Source organism: Megalobrama amblycephala, linkage group LG15 (assembly GCF_018812025.1).
Source record: "Megalobrama amblycephala isolate DHTTF-2021 linkage group LG15, ASM1881202v1, whole genome shotgun sequence".
NCBI lineage: Eukaryota > Metazoa > Chordata > Actinopteri > Cypriniformes > Xenocyprididae > Megalobrama > Megalobrama amblycephala.
In genome coordinates this window covers 35,251,694-35,278,666 of record NC_063058.1, presented here as the reverse complement: position 1 = coordinate 35,278,666, position 26,973 = coordinate 35,251,694, and the positions used below count along the sequence as shown (strand labels likewise).

Sequence of the window (26,973 nt, the reverse complement as noted above, 5' to 3'; positions counted from 1 at the left end):
AGTGTGGAATCATGATTCTCATTTAACACAGAAATGATCACTTTGAAAATGATGAAACAGATGAATTTCATGAGAACGTCAATTAAAAATGGGAATCAAATGCTGAAAGTGTCTTGTGAAGAAAAGCTGCAAAATTCATTCATAATCTAATATATTATTATTTTCTCAACAGAAAACTGAGATGATCGAGTTTCCAAAACACATGATTGTTGAGTTGAAGAGATCTGAGACGAGCACATATGGGTCAAGCTTCAGTAAAAATGAAGTGATCATTCGTCCTCATATCAAGGTACTGAAATAACATGTTAGTTTAATGGTTTAATGCTTTACAGACACACACATCACAACCGCTTTAGACACACACTGACATCTGTGATTATAGTCTTACTTCTGAATTCATTACATTTCCATTTCTTGCTGAAGTCAAATGCTGTCATTTTGTGTTGCTGCTGTTTTATTAAACTTGATACAAATGAAAGAGGAGCACAGAAGATCTGATTGGTGGATTTCAGGATGAAGAAGAGAAAATAATGCAGTATTGTATATTGTAAAAATATAATCCATATTTCCTCCTGCTGTTACAGGTTTCCTGCCATGAATATGAGCTCTATGCTGTAGTAAACTACAGTAAAACACTTACCTGGACCGGACGTTATAATGCAGACATCAAATGTGAAGATGAAATCTGGCGTCGATTTGATGATCGCAGTGTATCACAGGTATGAATAAATGCTCAAGCTTTATTGTTGCGAACAGGATCCAGTCATTAGGATCCATATGCAGTTTAATAAGTAATAGTGAAAATGTAGTACAGGAAACAGACAGGGGTTTGGTGCTTCAGTCCAACCAGATAAACAAATACAATCCACAACACAACAGTTGAAAACAACAGACAATCAGATCCAAATACACTCAAGCAGGGTGAACAAGTAAACAGGCAATAGACTGAAAATGTAAACAGATTTGCAGACACGCTAACAAGACTTCCAAAGAATTAGTGAACATGGGACTAACTGAGGAATTGAGTCTGAGCAGAGGATTATGGGAAGTGCAGTTCTTCAGAAAACAGACTAAAACTCAGCAGATGGAGTGTTATTGAAATATTAATGTATGTGAGATTTCATAAGTGTGTTTATAATTACATCTCATGTTATTTTCCCTCAAAGAGTCCTCTGAACAGCGTCTTCATAAACGAGAGCTCCATACTCAGGTATCAGTGTTATTTTCTGATCAGCAGCTTCTTTGTTCATGACAGATATTATTGTTTTAGTGATTTCATATCTGAACAGATCTTAAAGTGTGTGTTTCTTCACAGGAGTTCAGATCCCTGTTTACTCGTGTACAGACACAGAGAGCAAAGTGAGTATCACAGTATTTCATTACTGCAGTGAGAGAAAGTCAGCATGATGATCTCAATGTTGTGTCAGAAATCATTTATAGTTACACTCGACAGATAAAGTGTTTAAAGGTACTGTGTAAATGTGGGAAACACAGTGAACTAAGAGACGACAGCTAACAAGCACTACATGTGACACAGACAGCATTTGTCTTTGTGGAAATGACATTGGTTTTTGTAAAGAATGACTAGTAACATCAGACAGTTCAGTGTTTGTCCTCTTACAGTTACAGTGTGTTTCATTATGAGAGCAGAATTAACCAGAGTTTGTTTTCTGTCTTAAAGCAGCTGGAGACGCTGGAGAAGATCAGAGGTAATGAATCTGATTCTGTCAAATATGTACATTATTCTGCTGGATTCTGTGGTTTGTGTCAAGAGAACTGAATTGGGCTTCAGATATGATAAGATTGTATCTAAATAAGACAGATGCATGCAGTAGTTTTTGGGCACAGTGATGTTTAGAGTATATATGTGTGTGATCATTACAGCCCTGATCATGAATCTACAGAAAATAATTCTATTAATGGATTATAAATCACAGCACAATAACTCTTAATGTTGGACCAATAGGTGGCGCTGTCACTAAACTGACATTATAATAAGAGCATTGTGGCAGTCATACAAAATAAGTGTTGGTGAAATACATCAGCTCCTCTTCAGTGTCCTCACCATCATATTTATCATTGAGTTAAATGGTTTAATGAATCAAAACCTCTTTTCATAATGTTCGACCTGCTTGCTCTGAAATTATATGACAGTGCATCTGATCCAGAGTCAGGTGAAAAGAGGATTTTTGTTTGAGAATTACAAACATAAGCATAGTTTGAACTTGAACACAGTCTGGATTGAGATGGACTCCCCAAAACTGGCACTAGGGACATTCAGTCTCTCCCCAATCAGTGTGCCAAACTTCACAAACCTCTGAACTGAGAGATTATGAGCTTTCACAGACTTCCAGTCAAGAGAAGAACGAGCCCTCAGACAAAAAGAAATTGCTTTAAATGTTATTTTCACATATTTTGATAATGTATGTGTTTTTTTTCTCTTACAGACCCAGACGTAATGATCTTCCATTGGCTGAACAGAAGAGCAGCTCCAGTCTGAGGAAGAAATCAGGTTAGAACTTCTCACATTATCATACAAGTAGAATAGAAGGTCTGAAATACTACTACGGATGGATTGAGCGGTTGTAGAAATGTTTTAAGATCAGCTAGATCAGTGGTTAAACTCTCACTCTAGTTCCTTAGACATGTCAAGGAGTGTTTACAGGACAAAAGTGAAGAGTGTGCATCTCAGACAACTGACCGCTCTATTTCTATCTTCCTCATCTGATCTAGACCAACAATCACAGCTCCAGACTGAAGCACAGCATCAGGGGTTAGAAGCTCACCAGGAGAGACTCATAACACAAGTATGCAGCTTTATAAATCCAGTAATCTTGCTTTGTCTTCTAAGTGTTTTTTGGGATTTTGAAGTCATATATAAAGCACATTTATTATTTTTTAAATTAACCTAGAGTAGAAATCTTGTTAACTCTTTTACACATTGGAGAAAGAACCAAAACTTTGAATTTGTCTCATAACTGATGAACAGTTGAAAAAAACTTATGAAAAAAAAGTATTTAAAATACATATTTTCAAACGAATTAACATATTTATTGGCATATCACTTAAGACTTACTGATATAAATGATAATTCAAATTTATGTAGAGTACTTCTTTATTGCACATTTCTTAATATTAAGCCTAAAATGTGTTTTAACCCTTCTAGGTTCATTTTAGACCCCGAACGACGTTTGACAAAATTAAAAAAAAAAAGTTTTTTTTTCCAAATGACATGAAACTTTGTACAGTTGTTACGCTTTCTAGATCTACCAATAAAAAACAAATTGAGTGATTAAAAAATAAATTCACACTCAGGGTCTTTGGGGTCTCCAGAGACTCCAGGCAGCAAAATGTAATTTTGTAACAATATATATATATATATATATATATATAAACATTTTTTTTAATGTAATTTTACTCTGTTTGTTAATGTTTTTACTTCATATTTATGCAGTTTTTGGAGGATTTATCCTATCTTTTAAATTTATATAAATAAATATTTTGTTGAGTATGTTTTTATATAAAAACATGTTTTATGTAAAATTCACTTTATAAAAGACCCACATTTCTAACTTTCATTCATGGGGATAACATGGATAATCTGACATGGTTTAGTGTGAGATTTTTGCCCATCTTTTGGAAAATGCAGTTTTAAAAGTAAAAAATGATCACTTTATCCAGTAGATGCTGCAGAGCTCCACTATTTGCTGTTTGACTGACTGAAAGACATCTTTACACAAGTATTTTCAGCTGGATTCATGTCTAAATATTATCAAATCACAATTATGATGTTTTTTTGTCAAAGTTTGTACTGAAAAAAAAAAGTTTTTCAAAAATGTTGATTTTGAGGATGAATTTTGTCCAGTTTCTAAGCGGGTCTCATCATAATGTAACAATATTTTTTTTCATTACAAAAAATACTAAACTTTGACAAAAAGTAATTTTTATTGTTATAATTGTGATTTGATAATATTTAGATATGAATCCAGCTGAAAATACTTGTGTAAAGATGAAACTCTCAGTGAAAATGATCTAGAACCGCCACTGGAAACACATTCTGTTCAATACTGGAGTATCAAGAGATGCTGCTCAAGAGATTGTTAAGAGATTAGATGCTGCCATATTGTGATGAACCAATTAAATTGTGGATGTTTGCAAAAGATACACGTTTATATCTGATAACCATTAATGAGCAAGTTAATTAGCTCTTTACTGCTGTTTAGTAAGTGATTAATGGTGTTTGGTCAGGTTCTGGAGGCTGTACATGGAGTGACCCGTGAGGAGGCTGCAGTGGCACTAAAAGAGAATCAGTGGAACTTCACACTTGCAGTACAACAACTGAAGGTAATGGAGAATGAACCCTTTCATTGCATTAACCCTTTTCATTCATCTCAATTTCTTACCTTTTTTCTGTCATTTCCAGGTAGATCAGCTGTACAGAATGACCCAGTCCTCTCGTGAGGAATGCAAACAAAACCTAATCTCTTTCAACTGGGACCTGCAGAGGATTTTCAGTGTCCTTACTTCCCTGAAGAGTAAAAGGACACTACTGTGAAGATAAATACAGTTCAGAAATCTATAAAAACAGAACCACAGACTAAAAACACAAACTTTAAAACATATTTTAAACAATTTTAGAACAATTTTAAGACCATTCATAACTTATCTTTAGTCTAATTCAACCTTTATGACACAAAAATGCATATTCAGTTGTAATTTAATACACAAGTTAAATTACACAACAAAACAATCATCCAAGATTATTTTTTATCAATGCTCTGCTGTGGAAACAATTTTGCTTATTAGGGTTCAAATAAACTTATGATTTACAATATTTTGCTGATATGGGTTTTTAGTGCAAGCCATTTAATCTATTTGAACATTTTTGATGTTTGATTATATTATTTTAGTCTGTTTCTCTCATTCATTCACACAACTGTACAGAATAAGAAGATCAGGGAAGCTGATGCTTTTTAAAATATGCTGATTAAGGCGAATACATCAATGTTTATATTCTTCTGTTCAAATTTTTCATTTTCACTAACAGTTATTGGTTTGTGCTTAATATACTTTACAATGAGGAAAAAAGAATGATCTGTTTCAGATGTTTCTTTGTAAACTTTTAAATCATCAAAATAAATGAATATTTGATCATTGATGAATGAATGCTGAATTAATTTAATATATAAAATTCACAAATGTATAAAATGAATAAACAAATAAAACAACAGACAATAATATATTATAAACTTTAAGATTAATAGGTGACAGGTTAGTATTTTTCAATAGTACACACTGTTACTGCTAGGGCAGTGTGATTAATAGTAAATTATTGATTTTGTCCTCCACATATATTATGAATGTTATAAGATTCATGTTTTCAAAGCACTGAAAATGAAAATATGATACTCTAAATATGAAACAGGCAGCAAGTCTGAATGAGTGAGTCATTGAGTCTTTCATTCAAACGATTCGTTCGAATGGCTGATTGAATCATGATTGATTATTATGGGGTGTTCACACCAGATGCGACTTGTGTGAATAAATCTGATTATCTGATAAAAAATTAAAAATCTGTTTGAACGTGTTAGTATCATTGGCTGCTGAAAACCGTTCCTGTGAGCTTAAGGGGTGTAACCCTTGGTAGGATGCCACCATTTAACATGCTAGATCAGCTGAATCAGTCTTTTTATTTTGTCTTTTCTGTATAACCTATGGAAATAATATTTAAATTGCCGTTTTATGAAAAATTAGATTTAATTTTTCCACTTGTGCCTTTTCTTTTCTTGTCTTTTTTTACCCGTAGCCCTTACTGACAATAAAATGCGCATTATAAGCTGAATGTGAGTATGCTCTCTGTCATGACCTGCAAAGTTATTTCTCTAGTGTGTGTTGGGGAGGGACACATAGGCTAACTGAAGAAGATTGGTGTGTGACTTGAGATGATAGACCTGCACAGTTTTGTTCTAAAGAAATAGTGCAGGTTAGTCATACACAAATACAATTTTAAAATGATAATAATATGATGCTCTGTGTGTGTGTGTGTGTGTGTGTGTGTGTGTGTGTGTGTGTGTGTGTGTGTGTGTGTGTGTGTGTGTGTGTGTGTGTGTGTGTGTGTGTGTGTGTGTGTCTCAGATTTCTAAACACAAGTAAACAAAAATCTGAAAGAGATCTGCTTATTTTTGCATCCACTCTGTGTCAGATGTAAGTAAACATTCTTTTTTTTTTGTGCCAGTGCAATAGAACAATGTCAGCATCATCAGCATAAGCACACTTGACATCAAAATGACACCTGATGAAATATATCAATATTTAATATGCTGCCCTATGCTTGATTAGAACAAGTGTAACTCTGGCTTTAGGTGTTTGACTGATAATCGAATTAATCAGTGCATCAAGATCAAGATTTGACGTTTTGCTGAAATGTCATGAAGATGTGGTCTATGTACTGTTCAACACCCAAACAGGTAGAAGCATCTGTCCATGACATTCCTGTGTTTCTCAGCTGGTCAGATCTGCTCTCTGGTCAGATCATACCTGGGTAAGGATATACTGTACATGGAAATACAGGCTTTTACTATTCAATGCCCTCATGTGGAATTATTTCAAAAACACTGTAAACGTAACAATCACACTGAAATTCTGTTTTTAAAAAATCTCATGAAATATAAGTAGTTCTGTGTTATTGCACATTGATTAATAACTGCATCCATTTCATATATTGGATTATTCAGGCTCTCAACTACCTGAGAGAGTCTCAAGTGCTCCTGCATCCTTATAGATAACATGACATTAGCTGTGTCCCAATTCAGGGGCCGCGCACTTTGAAGTGCATGAAAGGGGTGGGGTTTTGGAGTGGAGGGTTGCCGGGTGTGAGAAACAAAACCATCCCAAAAGTAGTGTAATCACAGCACAAGTGTAAAAGTATCCCAATCCCAGACTTGGCAACAATGAGCCGAGCGTCGTTGTAAGAATTGAAAATATCTAAAGATATTTTAAAATGAACAAAGACATTTGCTTTACTGTTTCACTACTGCTTTATGTTTTCACATTTGGCTCAGAAACTCTGGAATAGCCTTCCTGATAATGTTCGGGGCTCAGACTCGCTCACCCAGTTTAAATCTAGATTAAAGACGCATCTCTTTAGCCAAGCATTCACATAATGCATCTCATATCAGATCAACTGCACATGACTATCTTTGCTTAATGTTATGAACAGCAGCTACGCTAATTATTCTCCTTTTGCTTTTCTGTTTTGACTAGAGAGGACTTCAGCTTCAGTTTGGATCCAGCCTCTTAAGAAGACCTCAGATGACCAACACCTGTGAAGAGACGGCGCCGACTCCTGCGAGGACCTCAGAAGACGCAACATCTGGATCAACATGCACAAAGCTGCTTTGAAATGATATGTATTGTGAAAAGCGCTATACAAATAAATTTGAATTGAATTGAATTAATAATCTTTTCCTGAATTGTTTTTCAAAATGTACACAATGTTACAATACTGTCCATGTTCAGCTGACGCTGCATATGTGTGGAAACAGAACATATCAGTCAGTGGCATTTCATGCTTTTCCTTCAGTGAAAATGAAAGTCATAGCCTACTTGTCCTGTTCTGTCAGTGGGTTTATCACCCAACATTTACTTCCTTGAGAATCATCAACCTTTGTTGTAGAACCCAGATAATTATTCTTATTTATGCTGCTGATAATTAACTTTTTTTTTTCTTTTCAAAGTTACTCTAAGGTCAACAAGAACACAAAGTTTTAGTAGATTAGATTTGCTCTTAGAAAAAATGAAAGAATTTGATTAAATCCTTTGCCACCAAGAAAGTCTTTTTCCTGTTCTGATCTGTTCGTTACTCAAAAGTATTCTCAGTCAGGAGCACAATGCAATCAATTTTTTTTTATTATTCAACATGCCTGTTATAATATAATAATAAAATAATAATAAGAAAAAAACAGAACAAGGAATAAGTATTAACAAAAATTGTATTTGTATTACATTAGTAACTTCATGTTGTAAATTCACCCCATTTCCCTAAATGAAAACTTTTTTTATGTCTTAATAACTTGTGTTGTTCAAAAGTGGAATTTGGTATTTTCCCCAACAAAGTTGAATCTTTGTGTTTGTTATACTAAAGTAGAGCGTGGAGAAATGCTCGATTTTAGCTGATAATCAGATTTGCTGTCACTAGACTTGCCATTTGGTTTCATTTCTGATGCATCTTCTTCGCCTTGGGAGTTTGCTTCTGTTTCAGGGTTTTATTGGTATCTTCAGATGACTGATTCTGAGGATGAATCTCTGATTGTTGAGGCTGATGATCAGGTACAGGAGGAACATTGGTAGGATCAGGGTTCTTCTCTTCAGGGCTCTTGGTTGTCGTCTGTTTCACAAGACTTTCCGTTACCTTGCTCCGGTGTCACTGATTTACTCTGCTGCAAACCAGCTTCATTTACATCAGCTGCAGCTGAAAAAAATAATTACATCAATTACTTTTTTTTTTACTTTAGACTTGTCTTTTTTGCCACATACATATTCTTCAATTCATAGTTGTACTGCATTAGTCATGTCTGCTGGAAATTAAAAACACTTTGTATATTTCATAAGCATATGACTAAATCTAATGACAAATGTCATTCTAGACTCATTTTAGTCTTCATTTTGTCTCCATTCTCAATATTATAGGCCAGATTTACTAACGGTAGTTAGTAGTTAGTAGTTTGCGGCAGCAGACGCCAGAAAACAATTAGCACTGAAAAGGCATGGACAGTTATTTTGTGGCTGACTTCATTGCATATGCTTTTGTGGGAGTTTTTCTTTCAGACACAACATTGAAAGGAGAGTAGTTAAATGAATCATGCAAAATGATTTACTAAGGTTTGCACTAGTTAAATTACTGGAATTATTTAATGGCTGATAAAAGCATTTCTGAGCCCATTTAGTGCTTGAATGTGTTGGTTGATGCAGGAGGGAGAACATTTTCTCCACTCGTCATCATTTATTTGCTTTGGTCATTATGGAAATGATCCATCTGTGTTGTTTCATTTCCTCACTGTCCGTAAATCATGCGCAGAACTTTTCACTCCCATCAGTGCTTTAATAGGGTTATGGTCTCTTGCTAATTTGCCCTGTTTAGTAAATTTGGCCCTTAGTGTTTTTTAACACAAAGGCACCATGGTCTTCTAGATCAATCTTAAGTCCATTTGAATATTCTACTCTTTCCACTACAGTGTATGTTGCTGTCTGTTGAATGTGATCAATTTATACGATAAATCTACTTCACCTTCTGGGGCATTTGGTATGATTTCAGGGTTTTTATTGTTATCTTCAGTGTACTGATTCTGAGGATGAATCTCTGATTGTTGAGACTGGTTATCAGGTTCAGAAGGGTTCTTCTCTTCCAGACTGGTTTTGGTCTGAGGATTCTCAGATTCACAAGACATTTTCCCCTCTTTTGGCTCTTGATTGACCTCTGTGCTCTTTGCTCTTCCGTTACCTTGCTCTGGTGTTACTGATTCACTGAGCAGCAAACCAGCTTCATATAAAGAAAAAAAACAAAACAGTACTAATTAAAGAATTTTCACAATAGAAAAAAACAAACACAAAACATCTACATGCTAAAGCTTGAAATCCTAGTTGGAAATGATATAATATCATATAATAATATTATTTTGCTTAGGAATTTATTTGGTTTACAATAGTCGACTATTGTCAAAATGTCCAGATATTTTCCTAGATTGAGTGATCTATTCCCCATTTGTACTGTGTAAATGTTGAATATTTAATATTAAAAGTTGCATATTTTTTGAGTTTACAATTTGAATGTTCCTTGAATGTTATTTTCTGGTAAGCAGAAAAGATAAAACCTCCCAAAATAATTGCATTTACTTACATTTGTACAAAAGTAAGTATGCCTCATCACAGGCTTTTTGGTCTTTCAAGTCTGGAATCTAGTAAGAGAAAGACCATTACAATAATACAATCACAACATAAAACACTACAACATTTCTACAAGTCACTAGCCGACCTTGGCAATGTATTTTTCCTTATATTTGTGATTTCCAAATAAAATAAAACAGGTTAGCTTTATTTATCTAGTGTTTAATACAATAGATTTACACAAAAGATTGTTTTAAAGCAGCTTTATAGTGATAACAGGAAAGTGTGTTTTGTCTGTAAAGCAGCTCTAGAATATAATGTCATTGTCCAGCTAAAGTAAGTTCAGTGTTGATTCATTTCCATTGTAAAAATATTTTTTTAAATTTAGGGCCTGTCTACATAACACCGCTTTGAACTGAAAGCTTTTAATGTGTTCTGGCCATTCATGCACATGACAATGGCATTTTAGTTGATCCTGGCAAGCACTCGTTGTCGCGATTGTAAACATGACAGCGTTCTTCTTATACAGGGGGTTTGGCGTCACGGCATAGTGAGGGGCGATTTCAAAACACTGCTTCAGAGCTTTATGAATCGAATCAGTGAATTGGAGCGCGAAAGTCACGTGATTACAGCAGTTTAGCCATTTGATAGGAGATCCGAGTCACTGATTTGATTCGTAAAAGCTCCGAAGCAGTGATTTGAAATCAGCCCATATACTTTTTTTTTTGTGCACAAAAAGTATTCTCATGGCTGTACAATATTAATATTGAACCACTGTACTCACATGAACTGATTTAAATATGTTTTTAGTACATTAATGGATCTTGAGAGAGGAAATGTCATTGCTGGCTATGCAGGCCTCACTGAGCCATCGGATTTCAACTAAAATATCTTAATTTGTGTTCTGAAGATGACTGAAGGCCTTACGGGTGTGGAACGACATGAGGGAGAGTAATGACATTATTTTAATTTTTAGGTGAACTAACCCTTTAAATGTTCCATATGCATTAGTCTGTTTAGGTAGGCTATGGAAGCTTCACAACATCTTTTCAACCACATAGTGTCATTATTTCTGTGTTACAAATATTTAAATGATCACAGGAGTACAGTGTTTTTTTTTTTTGTTTTTTTTTTAAATTATAATTATGATTAGTGGTGCAACTCTACACACACCTACTAGCTAACGAACGCAACTTTTAAGTTGTGGATATTTTCAGCAGTTTGCTTAATACATTCAATTTAACAGCATTAAAGAAGGCAAATGTTATTAACTAAACTGTGTATATGCATTTTAAACAGATTATGTTCTTTGTCCATGCAAGAAAAGCTTGTCTCTGAATGAGCTTGGTTTTATAGGTTATTATTTAATTCAGGTAATTTAATAGTATGACCCATTTCAGAGGTGGCCAAAGTTATGATTTAAAATTAGCTGGAGCTAAAAATGAATCTTACAGGTAGCTTCATATTACCCCCATCTCCTGTATAATCTCCTCAAAATCAGAGACAATTTACCATATATACAGAGCAGTCATTAAATCGATACCACTTCTTGTCCTCAAATGACTTGATGTCAGCAAAGTAGTGTCCACTCCTGAGAGAACCAGTGTGCTTAACAACAGCATACAGGTCATACTGGCATACATCCCTCTCTCCCTGAGGAAATAAACATAAGATATGTGTTTTACATGTGTTTACATCCAGCATTCTCTTTCCACTCCTCAATTGTGTTCTGTTTATATACCCTATAGTTGGTTGAGCTGATTCTGAAAAGAAATTCACACTTAGAGTTTTGGCAGTTATAGAAGTACATATAAATAATGGGTGCAAGGTGTGTATACATAAGGTCATACAATTTATATTGTACTATAAAAACATTCTGTATTTTTATTTTTTATCTCAAATCATGCTCTCCAGTCCAAAAAGACATATAACTCACAATACAAGATGGGCCAGAGCAAATGTCTTGTTCAAACAGCTTACATTTTTATATCCAAACATATGCAACTGTATTATACTGGTATTCATCTAGAGATTTAAACACAATTCCATGGGTGTATCAACTGAATCAAGGAGGCGCTGTCACTTATTGCCTATATATGCTAATTGACTATGGCCTGTAATACAAACATTGACATGCCATCAACTTAAAAGGGGAGTTGCACAAAACAGTATCAACCACAGGGGAAGGAGAATATATTACTAAATTTAGGCTGTTTTTCAAAATGATCTCAAATTGAGCATACCTTTACGGATAATTGCAAAGGAATCTCCACTCTGGAAGTGTTCTTCCTGTAATACATGGCGTTATAGTCCAATTCAAATCTTTCCAGGTGCAGAACCAGAACTGGTGGAAATTTCTTTATCTTGCAGTTCTGTGTAGAAAGATCAGCTAAAATTATAATTAACAGCTAACTTTTAAAAGCTTATGTTGCATTCAACAAACAACAATTTATCACAGTTGATGCATGTTATTTAGTGACAAATCAATGCATGAGTTCATCTGTAAGTCTTAAAAAGTGCTTATTTCTCTCACTCTGTCATGAAAAATAAAACGACATCCACAAATATATACAGTGCTGCTTGAAAGTATGTGAACCACTTGCAGAATCTGTGAAAATGTGAATAATTTTAACAAAATAAGAGAGATCATACAAAATGCATGTTATTTTTTGTTTAGTACTGTCCTGAGTAAGATATTTTACATAAAAGATGTTTGTATTTAGTTCACGAGACAAAACAATAGCTGAATTTATTAAAATGGCCCCATTCATGTGAACTATTGATTCTCAATACTGTGTGTGGTTACCTGATGATCCACGACTGTTTGTGTGTTTTGTGATGGTTGTTCATGAGTCTCTTGTTTGTCCTGAGCAGTTAAACTGAGCTCTGTTCTTCAGAAAAATCCTCCAGCTCCTGCAGATTCATCAGTTTTCAAGCATTTTTGCATATTTGAACCCTTTCCAGCAGTGACTGAATGATTTTGAGATTTTCACAGATTCTGCAAGGGGTTCCCAAACTTTCAAGTTTTATTATGAGTTAATATTTTTAATGTCCCAAACACATCTCTGTGTGGCAACTATCTTTGGATAGTGACTACATTTGTGCATTGTTGCATTTTTTCAATTTGTGGATTGTGAACCATTTCTAGTGTCACTAGTTCTGTTATAAAATTATCTGTTATAATCTTCAATCATTTGTTCTTGACTTTTATCCTCATGTCAGATGAAAGTTTTGAATTTAACATTGGTGCAGTTATATATCAGATATTCACATATAAATCTAATAATAAAAAATGAATTTGCATTTATATAGCTTTGTATATTCATAAGTATATGTGGATACAGGATACAAAAACAAATGATTGAAGACTCTGAAAATAATGAACAAACTTACAGTTTCCATGTTCATCATGTTTTTGCAGGTTTTACAGTATATTTGGTCCTCTCCACACATGGAGACTGGTTCAAACAATGAATCAAAACAGTATTCCTGAAATACAATTAAGAACAAACTAAACTTTAATTTAAAATCTTAATTTAATCATCCAACCTAATAATTTCAACTAGTGATATTTATGCTGCTGTACAAAGACTTTTAGTTTGCTCAAATTTAAAATATCTTTCTCTCTCTCACACACACACACTGTATGATAATGAATTGGTTTTGAAGTTTCCAAAATGTTTTTGTTTTGGTTTAGTTTTTTGATTTTATGTAAATCATTTGTAAATCTTTTGTAATAATAGTAAATCATTTGTAATAATAAAGGTGAACTTATATATACACAAACCTGATTCCAAAAAAATTGGGACACTGTACAAATTGTGAATAAAAAAGGAATTCAATAATTTACAAATCTCATAAACTTATATTTTATTCACAATAGAATATAGATAACATATCAAATGTTGAGAGTGAGACATTTTGAAATGTCATGCTAAATATTGGCTCATTTTGGATTTCATGAGAGCTACACATTCCAAAAAAGTTGGGACAGGTAGCAATGAGAGGCCGGAAAAGTTAAATGTACATATAAGGAACAGCTGGAGGACCAATTTGCAACTTATTAGGTCAATTGGCAACATGATTGGGTATAAAAAGAGCCTCTCAGAGTGGCAGTGTCTCTCAGAAGTCAAGATGGGCAGAGGATCACCAATTCCCCCAATGCCGAGGCCAAAAATAGTGGAGCAATATCAGAAAGGAGTTTCTCAGAGAAAAATTGCAAAGAGTTTGAAGTTATCATCATCTGCAGTGCATAATATCATCCAAAGATTCAGAGAATCTGGAACAATCTCTGTGCGTAAGGGTCAAGGCCGGAAAACCATACTGGATGCCCGTGATCTTCGGGCCCTTAGACGGCACTGCATCACATACAGGAATGCTACTGTAATGGAAATAACTACATGGGCTCAGGAATACTTCCAGAAAACATTGTCTGTGAACACAATCCACTGTGCCATTCGCCGTTGCCGGCTAAAACTCTATAGGTCAAAAAAGAAGCCATATCTAAACATGATCCAGAAGCGCAGGCGTTTTCTCTGGGCCAAGGCTCATTTAAAATGGACTGTGGCAAAGTGGAAAACTGTTCTGTGGTCAGACGAATCAAAATTTGAAGTTCTTTTTGGAAAACTGGGACGCCATGTCATCCGGACTAAAGAGGACAAGGACAACCCAAGTTGTTATCAGTGCTCAGTTCAGAAGCCTGCATCTCTGATGGTATGGGGTTGCATGAGTGCGTGTGGCATGGGCAGCTTACACATCTGGAAAGGCACCATCAATGCTGAAAGGTATATCCAAGTTCTAGAATGACATATGCTCCCATCCAGACGTCGTCTCTTTCAGGGAAGACCTTGCAAGAAGAAGGAGGAAGGATCCGGATCCGGGTACTGAAATGGCCAGCCTGCAGTCCAGATCTTTCACCCATAGAAAACATTTGGCGCATCATAAAGAGGAAGATGCGACAAAGAAGACCTAAAACAGTTGAGCAACTAGAAGCCTGTATTAGACAAGAATGGGACAACATTCCTATTCCTAAACTTGAGCAACTTGTCTCCTCAGTCCCCAGACGTTTGCAGACTGTTTTGGAATTGGGTATATTATATATATATATATATATATATATATATATATATATATAAACAGTTCTTTCTGGTTCTCAAATCTGATTGGCTGATAGCCATGCGATATTCTAGTGATAACAGAATGTAGTTGTTTAGACCTGAAATATGTGACTTATCTTTAATAATAGCGCCTATTTTACAATTTGTTTAGATGTTTTCGGAGATGCAAGCTCCAGGGTGTCAACGGCTGTTCAGGGGTCATGTACACGCTGAGAACAGCTTAATCTCAGCCAGTGTTTCAAGGATTTGCCGCTGGCTCTTATAGTGGTTAAACATGAGACATAGTTAATTTTGGGTACATAAAACTTGTTCCAGAGCAAGTAGATTTGTGCTATGTTAAATTTGATAATTTAATATAAGGCTATATTCAACTTACATCCTCTATAAGGCCACGTTCACACTGTCAGTTTTTGGGATTGACAACCACATTTACTTACAGGTGTGAGTCTCGAAATGTCTCGTTAACACAGCAACTTTCAGAAGTGTTTGGGAAACTGTCTGTATGAATGTGCAGCGAGTGTCAAGCCTGTATTGTCTTACTAGTAACCATGACGACAGTGATCAACATTATATATATATATATATATATAGGATATTTTAAATTTAAAATGAAAAATATATTTAAGGCATTAATGTAATGTCAAATATTTTCTTGCTTCACTAAGTAATTCCCTTAAGTGGAATTATTAACTCACAAAATAAATATACTTGATAATCACCTGCACTCAAAAAAAACAAACTAAAAAGAAATATAATTTTTGTTCAAATTAAAAGTTAAAGGTGCTAAAGAGGATCTTTTTGTCGATTGAGAAACCAAAGACTGTTAGTGAGTTTTTGAAATGAGCGCATGCGTAACAACAGCCCCCCTCCTTCACAGCTCATTTCAAGGGAACGCCTCCCAAAACTCGTAAACACTCGTATTGGAACACGAGTGTTTACCACCGGCATTCGCTGTGTCGTGTTAGTGGATTCATTATGTCGGACTCACCACAGGTAACTCATAATCTGCAGTTGTTACTCCTGTCTCCTGACAAAAACATCACATGCAGCGCCTGTGGAGTGTGGAAAGTTACTGGAGCGCGCAGCCGCACTCGTCGATGATCGCGTAAACGATTGGCTGATGTTTTTAAGGCCCTACCTTGTGCACAGATGATGTATATTAATATTATTCCTTTCAGTGCACCTAATAAATAGTCTTTTATCAGTTAGTAAAGACAGTTTCAAGTAAAATTGCAAAAATGTATAAAACAAAACATCCTCTTTAGCACCTTTAAGTCAAATTTAAATAATCCAATACAACAACAGAATTTGTTTACTGTACATCTGAGTCTGCGGCAAAGCTTCACTTAACTGTTTGTGACAGTGACAGTTGTAATAAAATGAAGACTAATAATTCTCTTTTATTATATTTAATTGTTAAAAAAAACTTTCAAAAATATTTATATTTTTTACTTTTACTATATGTGGTATTAATAATGATCATATGTAATTTGAAAAGCAAATTATTATTTGATGCCTCTTCATTGGCCCAAATGTAGCTGTGTATGAAATTGTGTATGATCTAACATCTAAATAAAACATCTACATTTATTTTGGTATGTAGATGTAGATTATTGCAATTAATGTAACAAATGCAACAGCAGCATCAGTGAGTTATGCTTACCACATTTATAGGAGAATGTGATTCCACTGAAATGTCAATAGAAAAACAATGATCTGTTTGCACCATAGAAGTGTGTTCATTCCTGCAGATGGTGGTGTACTCCATTATTCCCTGAAAAGTCTGAATATTTGTATTGTTTTTAGTTATTTCTTAAACCAAATACATGCATGTCTTGTTTTAATTTTTTTTAATCGTTGTTGTTAACTTACCTTAGACATATCAGAACTGACCATATTCAGTATCCTCAGGAACCATTTTTCTGCATCCTGCTGTTCATTAACTGATTGAAATGCTAATTTTTAATTGTTTAATTATAATTACTTTAATATATTTTTTTTATGTTAACTTACTGTGTTAACGTACCATTTCCAATGTTTAGAACATCTGTTATATTTTCAGTTGTGACACTTTTTTTGCCAGACTTCAACTCCTTAAATAAATGTGCAAGTTCAGAGGAAAGTTCACTCTTATCCTGTGAACTGTAAAACAGACGTGTTATAATGGACAGTGACGTGTTATTTGCTGCGAAGAAGATGAATGTACTTTTACCTTTCCACAGCATTTCTGAACTCTTCTGTCATGAACAGAGTTTGCAGCACTGCATTCAGATAGCATGTGGATCCCTGATTTCTTAAACCAGTGTAGCCTTGAAAATATACAGAAACATAGATCATTTAAAAGATCTGCGTTATCTATATTTGCTTTAAACTTGATGTGCACCTAAAATTATGGAATTACATTTACATTATACATTCAGCAGATGCTTTTAGTTTAAATGAAATGTTAGTCACTGCAGCAGAGTTTAAAGCATGTAATCTTAGTATTTTTTATTTTTTTACCATGAGTAATGTTTTGAGGGATCTCGTTGTTGTCTACTGTTGTTTGAAGCTGATATTTACTTTGTTGTGGCAGTTCCATTTTGCTTTACTGATGCTTTTCCTAGTTTCTAGAGAAAAGGTAATGATTTAATAAACATCCTATTGGCAAAATCATGGACACTGTTCTGAAACATAAAACAAACAGTCCTGCTATGAAAAATGCCCTCTAACAGATGTCAAAGTATATGTTGCTGAAGTATATTATTCTGAAATGTAGGCCCAAAGGCTGTTAATCTGCATTCCTGAGGAAAACAAATACTTTTTTTCTGCTTATAATAAAATGCTTCATAATAAAATATTTACCTGTGGTATAAGCTAAAGCATCCCTGACGTTAGGAAAATAATTACTTAGGATAAATATTACTTACCTCATCAAGCCAGAGTTGATTCTGAAGTATGACTTCAATGGACAAGATTGGAGAGAGCTATTTCTAATAAAGCACATGTACGTACCCTCTTTACACCTTGACACAAAGCCAGTGGCAAGTACTCACACTTCCTATGCAGCAGTTTCTCACTCCCGTTGTCAAAAATGACAGTGCTTCTTTTCCATCTGAGAGCTTTAAAAAACAAAAGAAAACAGGGAACCACAACCCATCCCATTCACAGTTTTCAGTCACGTGACTGTCGTGCAACCGTGGAGGGCAAACAGCCATGTAACTGCAGTGTAAATTTTCCATCTTTTCCAATTTTAACAAAAATATGGAAACAGGATGTCAGTTTTGTGGACTTGTGATCCATTTACAGCACATGCAGTGTTTTCACTAAAAAAAACGCGGGACGGTTTTTTGGAAAACTAACGTGAAGAACGGAAACGGTGGTGCGTTGAACACCCTGTTCTGATGACGCAAGAGTTGCAACTATGGCAGCTGAGAAGGCCATTCTTTGTGTTCTTTTTGAGGTCTTTTCGGAGCCTGATTATATCGGTATAAATACGTGTTTAATACTACAAAATACACTCGATGTTACAGTCACTGCCCTTGCCGTTAAGGATAAAAGAGAACATCCCAATCGAATGAAGGGATTTGTGGAAACTTCTAATTATTGTGATACAACACTTGCCTCGCACTTCAGCATGAAAAGACAAAAATTTCAGGTGAACGATAATCCACTTCTTACCTCCGAGACTGAGTTGATATATTTTTATTGTGAGTATTAGGTTTATCATTATTGCTGATCACTGTTGTTGTGCTTTGATATTGTAATATTTACCATTATAGAGGAGAATAGAAAAGTTTATTAAAGTGTCACTTCACAAAACAATAGCAAAATATATAAGTAGGCTATAGTATTTTTATGTTACATAAATACTCGAGCTATCTCTTTAATACCGCGTGCTTTATATACATCTTGTGCTGATTGGGCTGACATTTCTGACACACCCACCAAACAAGAGAAGACGCATCTCAAACCCGTTGCAGACCGTTTCCAGGAAACATGTCGTTCAACCCGGAAAACGTAGCAAAACGTCGCGCACCGGTTTGAGCTTGAACCTGCCCTTGTTGTGCCCGCCAGGTGGGCGTTCTCCTCAGGGCGTGACATCACGTGAAAACTATCAATTAACAAACTGAAAGCCACAAATTAATTTGTAGACCATCAGCACAAGAGTCAGGATGGTTTTCCAGATCATGTACCGGTTTAATTCTAAAACGAATAAAACATTAATCGTAGCAGAAACTGAGGAAGCTTTTCAGAATACGACCATTAAAAGGCTGAAGGAGAAAATCAGAGAACAAATGCCTGGGAGACCAGGTAGGCTGTTTTTAAAATGGCAAACAGACTTATGTCTTCAGATAAGTTCTTCTTGCTAAAAAAGGTAGCTTGAAGATGACTGTCTACTTGAAAAAGTGGTGCTTTTTCATATTGCATAGTATTTCACAATTAAATTAAAAAAAAAAAAAAAAAAGACCTTTCTTTCTTCATTATCAGATTTAAATGAAATTTTCTTGAAATTTGTATCTCAACCTTTGGAGGACAGCAAGACACTCCAGTTCTACAGAATTGAACACCAGTCTCTTATTTTCGTCACACTTCAGTTACCTGGTGGAGAAGTATGACAACCTTTCTCACATTAAATTGTTTGTTTGTATGGATATTTTTCCTTTGGCTGCCACTGCCATAACTTTAAACAATGTAGGGTGTAGGGCTAAGATTAGTTTGGTTAATGTTATTTTGTTTAAATTTACCACACAATAATGATTACAGTTAAATTTACAGAAATTGTGTTAATGCAATAGACCATTTTTAGGAATGTTTGTGTGTGTGTGTGTTCTCTGTTTTAATGAATGTTCTTTCATAACATTTATAGATCCCTCTGAAGATTCCTAATAATCAGACACTCCATATTATCCAAAAGGCCAAAGAATGAGGATGAAAGGGCCAGTTGGGACACACTTTACTTTACAGAGTCAATGATCTGATTATTATTATTCCAAAAAATATACTTGTTATTTGACTGGTTGAGTTTATGTTGTGCAAATACGAATAAAAGTGAAATACGAGTCTAAGCAGTTTATGTAACCACATAAGAACAATAACTGTTACTACTTTTGTTCTACAACAAAAATAAAAACACACAAGTAACGTTAAACCTACATGTCTAACTCTCATTAGATTGTTAGGATTGGGTTAGTAGAATAAGTTAACATTGTTATTAGTAGTTGCAGTTGCAAAATTACTTATAGTCAGTAGAATGTTTGTTGGGGGAGCAGCACAATCAAGACTTAGCAGATATTAAGCAGTCTACTAATACTCAAATGTAGGGCTGGGCGATATATCGAATGCTTTTGTCACGCGCATTTCGTCAGTAAAGCCGGTTCCTTGATTGCCGCTAAATCGCCATCACCTGCTTTCAAATGAAGCGGCATTTAATAGACAGAGCCGTAGATCACTGACAAGCCACACAATATCTCATTCAATATCGACGGCGATACATATCGATAATTAACGCGATATTGCGTGGCTTTTCAGTGATCTACGGCTCTGTCTATTAAATGCCGCTTCATTTGAAAGCAGGTGATGGCGATTTAGCGGCAATCAAGGAACCGGCTTTACTGACGAAATGCGCGTGACAAAAGCATTCGATATATCGCCCAGCCCTAGTCGAATGAGAATTAGTTAGTTGCGAAGTTATACTTATAGGTTATAACCAAAAGAATCTTCAAAGGGGACCATGAAAATAAAGTCTTAGCAAAAAAACGTCTCCTTTTGACATTGCCTATATTTACTACTAAAAAATTGATATCCCCCGCCATTAAAATAAATGAGACACACACACACACACTAATTTTATTATATTTATTATCTACCTCACCTCACCAGTGTGAACATATGTGTATGTTACTAGATGTCCATTGAATGTTGGGGAAGAAAGACAGCCAGGTTACACTTCATTTTGATGGGTCCCTTCATGCTGTTGCTTAACTTTGCAACTGTACATGTCTACGAACTTATTAGAATATTAGTAGACTGTTAGGGTTAGTAGAGTAACTTGACATTCATCAAAGTTATTTAAAGTCAGTAGAATATCTGTTGAGGAGTTCAAAATAAAGTGTTAGCAGATATTAAGCAGACAGTCTACTAGTACTCTAATGACTGCTAGTTGACGTAGTTTTAAATTACTTATAAAAAAAAAAGTGTTACCAAAAGTCATACGGGTGAGTCTGATGACAGAATATTAATTTGTGGGTGAACTAATCCTTTAAATGATTTGCAAGAGAAGAGTATTTCTTGACAAAATTTTATGAAGTCTTGAGCATTTGATTTAACCCTTGTGCATCCTTAAGGACATTTTTGTCCATTTCAGTTTTGTTTTTTGTTATAAGTGTGCCTTTGTTAATGCCAACTACATGAATTTTGTCTCAGGTGTTTATTTTTATTGGAATTTTAATATTTTACCCTCATTTCCTTCAAAAAATCAATTTTACCCTCCGTACAAAAAATACTCACACTTAGGACCTTAAGGACAAAAATGTCCACATTGAAACCCATTAAAACTGCAATTTTTTAACCCAGGGCCATTTGACTATAAAATGATACAATATTTGCAAATAGGCATTCATTCTATCGGCAAGGCTTCAAATTTTACATTTTTACCATTTTTTACTAGATTGTGCCATATTTTCAAATTTGGCATATAAAAGAAATACTCGCTTCATTTGAGTTTTCTGCTTATGCATATTATAGTCTATGATAGAGTCAATTTGAAAAATAATGCAGCTATAATTGTGTGGGTATACTGGTAAGGATGTCAGAGTGTAGTTTGCAGGTGTTTACTGAAAATTTAATTTGTGTAATTAGTTTGAAAGAAATTATATCATACTGGCAATCAAAAATCCCACTCCATGTATGAGTCACACCCTTGGCAGGGTCATAGGGTCAGGTGAAAACTATGAAAAAGGTCAAAGAAGGCTTTAAGGTTCGTCTTTTTGACCAAACACGCATCTTAACCCTTGATTGCACTTTTTCACTTGTTATTGTTTTTGTACGGAGATAAAAGTTACGCTTGAATTTGAAGTAGACGTTCAGAAGCCCCTAAACACATTATTTTAGTTTTCACCACAAGAAAATACTGATTTTTTAGTCTGGTAGATTTTATACAAAGTTTGAGTTCACACAGGTATCCTCACAGCCAAACCTATAAATATGTGGTGCTTGAGGGGTTTATCATTTCATTGTTTGAAGAGACGTTACTCAGCAGAGGAAGCTCTGAAACTAGTGCTGCCCACTGACACTGAGCACACAGGTGCATTAGAAGCCGAGGATGTAAAGAAACCGATTTGTAAAGTGTTAAAATTCTGAAAATGAATGAATGTTTGGTATCTATGGATAGAACAGATGCTGGTTAAAAAATTGACATCAGTGAAAGTGGAAAAAATATTAATACATCATATTTCTATGACAGTTTTTTGGCATGGACATTTTTGTCCATTTTTAACCTAAGTGTTAGTTTTTTAAAAAATTTGACACTACAAAAAAAATATAAATGCCTCAAAATTAATGTTGTTGTTCTTCATTGACCCACCCAAGAATCTAATAAGCAAAGAAAAAAAATTCTGCTTAGCATTTAGTTTATGAAAATTAACTACTATTTTTAATTTTTTCATTAAAAAACACCTATGGCATTATGTAAACAAACCAGCATTTAAAGGGTTAAAGTTCTTAAAATTAATGAATGTTTGGTATCTATGGATAGAACAGATGCTGGTTAAAAAATTTAAATCAGTGAAAGTGGAAAAAAATATTAATAAATCATATTTCTATGACAGTTTTTTGGCATGGACATTTTTGTCCATTTTTAACCTAAGTGTAACTTTTTTTTTTTTTAATGCACAAGGGTTAAGTTTCTCTGATAATATTTTTTACCTTCGCAAATCCAACAAGATACTTTGAATGAATGTATTTTTGTTGAATGGCACACACATAAGACATTAAAAAAAAATTATGATTTTACAGAATAATCAATTATTTAGAATAATTCAGAATTATCAATTTCAATCAATGAACACAAATTCAACTTTACATGAGTACACTATTACAGCAAGAACAGAGTAACATACTGAAGTTTGTTCACAAAATCAGATAAAACAAAGTTATGTTCAAGGAAATGGAGGCTCTGTTTTGCCCTTTATAAGAATATATTTTTCATTTAAATTAATTGTGCTTCAAGACGGAAATCTCAAAATAACATTAAGCAAACTGTTGAAATTCAAAACAATTTATTCCTGCCTTGGAGCAACGCCATTTATGCAAACTTTAAAATGTGTTTTAGTTGATAAGCAGTTGTTAGCTGATTTTAGACAGATAAAGCAGAATTCTTGTTCACAGTTCTTGCATGTCATTATTTTACACCCCTCCCCAGTGTGCTCAATCAACACCTGACAATTTGTACAGGCACGAAATGATGGGCATTGAACATTTTCAACATTTTTCAGTGTGATCATTGGACAATTTCTCAGGATATCTTGTTCACTTTGGGTACAGTTGTTATTGTCACATCGATCAGCACGTGGACGGCGTCCTTTCCATTCTCTCTCACACTGCCAGCAGAATTCATAGACTCTTCCTTTCCTCACTGTGCATACATTACATTGTACACAGAGATTAGAAGCGTCTGTCCTTTTACTGTAGGTGCCACAACCAGGACACTATATGCAAAACATTAAAAGAGTGTTATCAAGAAAATTTATAAAAAATACAAAAAAACTGAAGGGTACAGAGCCCCTAAAGGGACCTTCTTAGACCAGATCGTCTGGGATGAATGCAGCTAATTATTTGTTTTGTACATTAAATTCTGAAAAATGAATGAAAGTCTACATACAGTCTTAGTGTCAGCAGTCGCATTTTCCCAAAGACGTTCTTCAAATTCAAGTTTTTCACTAGGTATTAGCTTGGCCAGTTTTCTCACTTCATCGTAAGGCCACTGTTCCTGACATAGAGGGCATTCAAAATATGTTTGTCCCTGAAATAAAACCGACAAGGTCATTAATATCAGTGCTGGGTAGTAACTGATTAAATGTGCTCTGGATTACATAGTCAGGTTCCTAAAATTAAATCAAGTCAAATTACTTTTTATTGATTACTTAAAAATTCACAAAATGGCTGTAATTATTTATAATAAACTATAATTTATTACTAAATATAAATTATAGGATGAAAATTGTTAGTAATCTACCAGCACTGCCTCAACTTAGTTAGAAGTACTGGAGGTCTTGTGAGCTTAACTTACTTTATCTAGCTGTGCTTTGCAGCAGTCTGTCAATGTATCAGCACTCGTAACATGACCACAAGATAATACAGCCCTTAAAACACTAGGGTCATCATCAAATGGATCTGAAAGATTTACAACACATCACATATTTCAGTTGAAGTTTGTAAAAGTTGTGACTTGTTAAAAAAATTAATTTACAATTATTAATTGGAATGTGAATAACTTGCCAAGATCACTGCGTCTCCTTACTAATTCAATTCCTTTGTCATACTGGCTGAATACTTTTCTGTAATCAGACATCTATTGGAAGAAAAAAAATTATTGTCTTTTTACAGCTAATAACACTGCATATCTCTTACATGTTCAGCATTATATAATGCTGGAACAATAAATGTACTATTACTATAAAACTATAATTATTGTTATTATTTTAACCTACCTTGTATCCCACAAATTGTATTTCTTTCTGTGATGTTTTCTCCCTTCACGAGTATTAAGGATTATATTTTCATGTAAGGTGTATTGGATCAATGTCTTCTCTGTAGTTTTAATTGCTACTCAAACACAGGCATGTAGCCATCATTTTAAACATGACTGTTCAACAAAGAAAGGCTTGAAAAACCTGTTATACAGCTGACTTCTCTTTGTCATTTGTAGATTGCTACTGCCTGTGTTGATATAGCCACACCCTGCTTAATTAGGAAATGCAAATTTTCTAGGCTAATTGCACAATCTTCTGCTTATAAAGAATAATAATGACAAAACAACTGAGATTTGAAGTGTAGCACAGTGATTGAATATTGCACTCCAGTAATGTGAGTCACAGATTTGTATATATTTGTATTATTCTAAAGATAGTGTTTAAATGGTATTCTCATAGAACGCCAGCAGGTGGCGGCAATGTTGCATGGACTGGTTATGACACTGTGAATCTCGCGTGATATTTCTGAAAAACGGCACGGGATATTGGATGTGGTTTCTGGTGGGAAGCGAGTTGGCCGAAGAGGACTACTACAACAAAGGAACGACGCGTGACAAACAAACTTTAACAGTGAATATATCATCTAACGACCTAGTGAAAAAAAATTATACTTTATTGTATTTTAAATATATTCCCTTTTTCTATATTACACTGCAAAAATGTGCTATCTTTAAATATATAAAAAGTATATTAGTATCATATTTTTTTTAACACACTTTAAAATAATTGTAATTTTAGTATATTTTCTAAAAATATATATTTTAGAAAAATATACTTGAAGTGTAAGTTCAGTTTATTTTTTAAAAGTGTATTTATTAGCACTTTATAAAAATATATTTGAGGTATATTTTAACTAAATGATCATTGTAACAATGCACTGAAAGTATATTTAAAAAATACATTATTTAATATCCTGAAGTTGTAGTGTATCTAATGTTAAATTTGAGTATATTTTTTAAGTTTACTTCTTCATCCTTGGAATTCATTATATTACTTGTGCTTATTTATTTCAGTATGAATGCATTACAAGGCCATTTAGTATATGCAGTGTAGCCTATACAATTTCCAAATATGTGTAAATGTTTATTAAGTTTACACTGGCAGAATCATTTTACAATCGTACACACAAATCTATATTAAACAACACACCAGCAGCACAAGTAATGCGAAAAAATATGTCGAGTGGTTAAACTTATCGGAATTCAAATGTCTCTTCAACTTGGTCTGTGACCAATCAGATTTTGCTGCTCACTGCCTTCAGCCAATCAGAGCTGCTGACGTCACGGTCGTCGTCTGAATCCACTCGCTCAGTCACTCAGGTGAAGTATAATGTCGCAATGTATAATTTATTTAATAAAACACTGAAAGCGCAATACATCGCTCAATCTTGGGGATTCTGACCAGTTCAATCAAGTGACATCGCAGCCTGACCGTGATGGCGACGACAACCGGCTAATCTAATGGCCTACGCGATCCTGAAAGAACCGGAGAAAAGTGCTGCTATTGGGAGGTGAGTTGTAGTCTACCAGTTAACAAACTTTATTTTATTTTCTTTAACAAACGGAGAGCGATATTTCGGCTTGATATCTCCTTTTTGAGTTTTTGTGTGGTGGTTTATGGCACATGTTTGTATGCAGCACCAAAACATTCATATGATTGGTCAAATCGGCCTGTATTCTGTACGATATTAATTCATAAAGTGTTTTATGCTTGACTATGTACCGAAAACAATATCGACATGCCATTCTGATACAGTTCCCTGCTGCTAATCCTCATTTACTGTTCAGAAATAGTATTGGTTCAATGTAGGATTCAGACAGACTATTGTAAACGTGAATAAAGAGTTGAACATGCTGTCTTATATCTTTGGTATATTCTGTCAATGACTACTGTACTTTGAATTACATAATCTCACACAATACAGTTGTGCTACTATTTAAATACAGTTTAACACATTTTCCCAAAGTTGAATGCATTTGTTTACAAGGCCATTAAAATAAATAAAATGTAACAACATCACTAATGAAGAGACATATTTCATTGACAAATCCAATAGTTTTTATTTAAACTTAGATTCAGCAAAACTTACCATGTTTTTCATTAAAGAAAAAAAAAAATATTGGACCATGGTGACCCTCTATACACAAATACAAATTACACATTATATTGCATTTTCTGATGAGCTTCTCATTGTGTCTGATGGCACAATGATGACCGCAGAGACTCGTGAAGAACAGCATCTG

The 26,973-nt window shown here is 34.4% G+C and overlaps 3 protein-coding genes across 8 annotated transcripts in view; 1 reads left to right on the top strand and 2 right to left on the bottom strand.

Moving 5' to 3' along the window:
- The window catches only part of LOC125246919, an 84,282-nt gene extending 78,472 nt beyond the window's left edge, over nt 1–5,810 (top strand). For 3 of the 6 annotated variants that reach the window (XM_048158053.1, XM_048158051.1, XM_048158050.1), the window contains 9 exons: nt 173–289; nt 585–719; nt 1,167–1,210; nt 1,316–1,359; nt 1,682–1,709; nt 2,448–2,512; nt 2,734–2,807; nt 4,249–4,344; nt 4,424–5,808. In XM_048158053.1, the coding sequence (XP_048014010.1) occupies nt 173–289; nt 585–719; nt 1,167–1,210; nt 1,316–1,359; nt 1,682–1,709; nt 2,448–2,512; nt 2,734–2,807; nt 4,249–4,344; nt 4,424–4,555 (735 nt within the window). In that variant the 3' untranslated portion in view covers nt 4,556–5,808. Of the gene's footprint in view, nt 1–172; nt 290–584; nt 720–1,166; nt 1,211–1,315; nt 1,360–1,681; nt 1,710–2,447; nt 2,513–2,733; nt 2,808–4,248; nt 4,345–4,423 lie in introns of all 6 variants that reach the window. The other 3 variants (XM_048158055.1, XM_048158054.1, XM_048158056.1) reach the window with 2 other exon arrangements.
- Nucleotides 5,811–9,887: 4,077 nt separating this feature from the next.
- LOC125247059 (ubiquitin carboxyl-terminal hydrolase 47-like) lies at nt 9,888–18,128 on the bottom strand. Its single transcript, XM_048158222.1, has 10 exons — nt 17,909–18,128; nt 17,502–17,608; nt 17,212–17,308; nt 17,026–17,141; nt 16,872–16,942; nt 16,663–16,782; nt 13,276–13,371; nt 12,126–12,254; nt 11,395–11,535; nt 9,888–9,953 (listed from the first exon to the last, which is right to left on the bottom strand). Exons 2-10 carry the CDS (start codon nt 17,578–17,580, stop codon nt 9,888–9,890), a joined length of 915 nt encoding a protein of 304 aa, XP_048014179.1. The 5' UTR covers nt 17,581–17,608; nt 17,909–18,128.
- A 5,110-nt stretch (nt 18,129–23,238) lies between these two features.
- On the bottom strand, nt 23,239–24,375 carry LOC125247058 (E3 ubiquitin-protein ligase RNF19A-like; the record flags this gene model as incomplete). Its single annotated transcript, XM_048158221.1, has 3 exons — nt 23,239–23,686; nt 23,860–24,000; nt 24,268–24,375. Coding segments are annotated over 3 exons (678 nt in total), but the record flags the coding sequence as incomplete, so codon positions are not given.
- Between the last annotated feature and the right edge of the window lie 2,598 nt (nt 24,376–26,973).

What these genes read in the sequence shown, in the direction of transcription:
- LOC125247059 (XM_048158222.1), bottom strand. Translation starts at nt 17,580, where the DNA reads ATGGAACTGCCACAACAAAGTAAATATCAGCTTCAAACAACAGTAGAC. An exon ending in TTCAGAAATGCTGTGGAAAG is followed by an intron (nt 17,142 to 17,211) that starts GTAAAAGTACAT and finishes TCTGTTTTACAG; the next exon opens with TTCACAGGATAAGAGTGAAC. An exon ending in TGTTCTAAACATTGGAAATG is followed by an intron (nt 16,943 to 17,025) that starts GTACGTTAACAC and finishes CATTTCAATCAG; the next exon opens with TTAATGAACAGCAGGATGCA.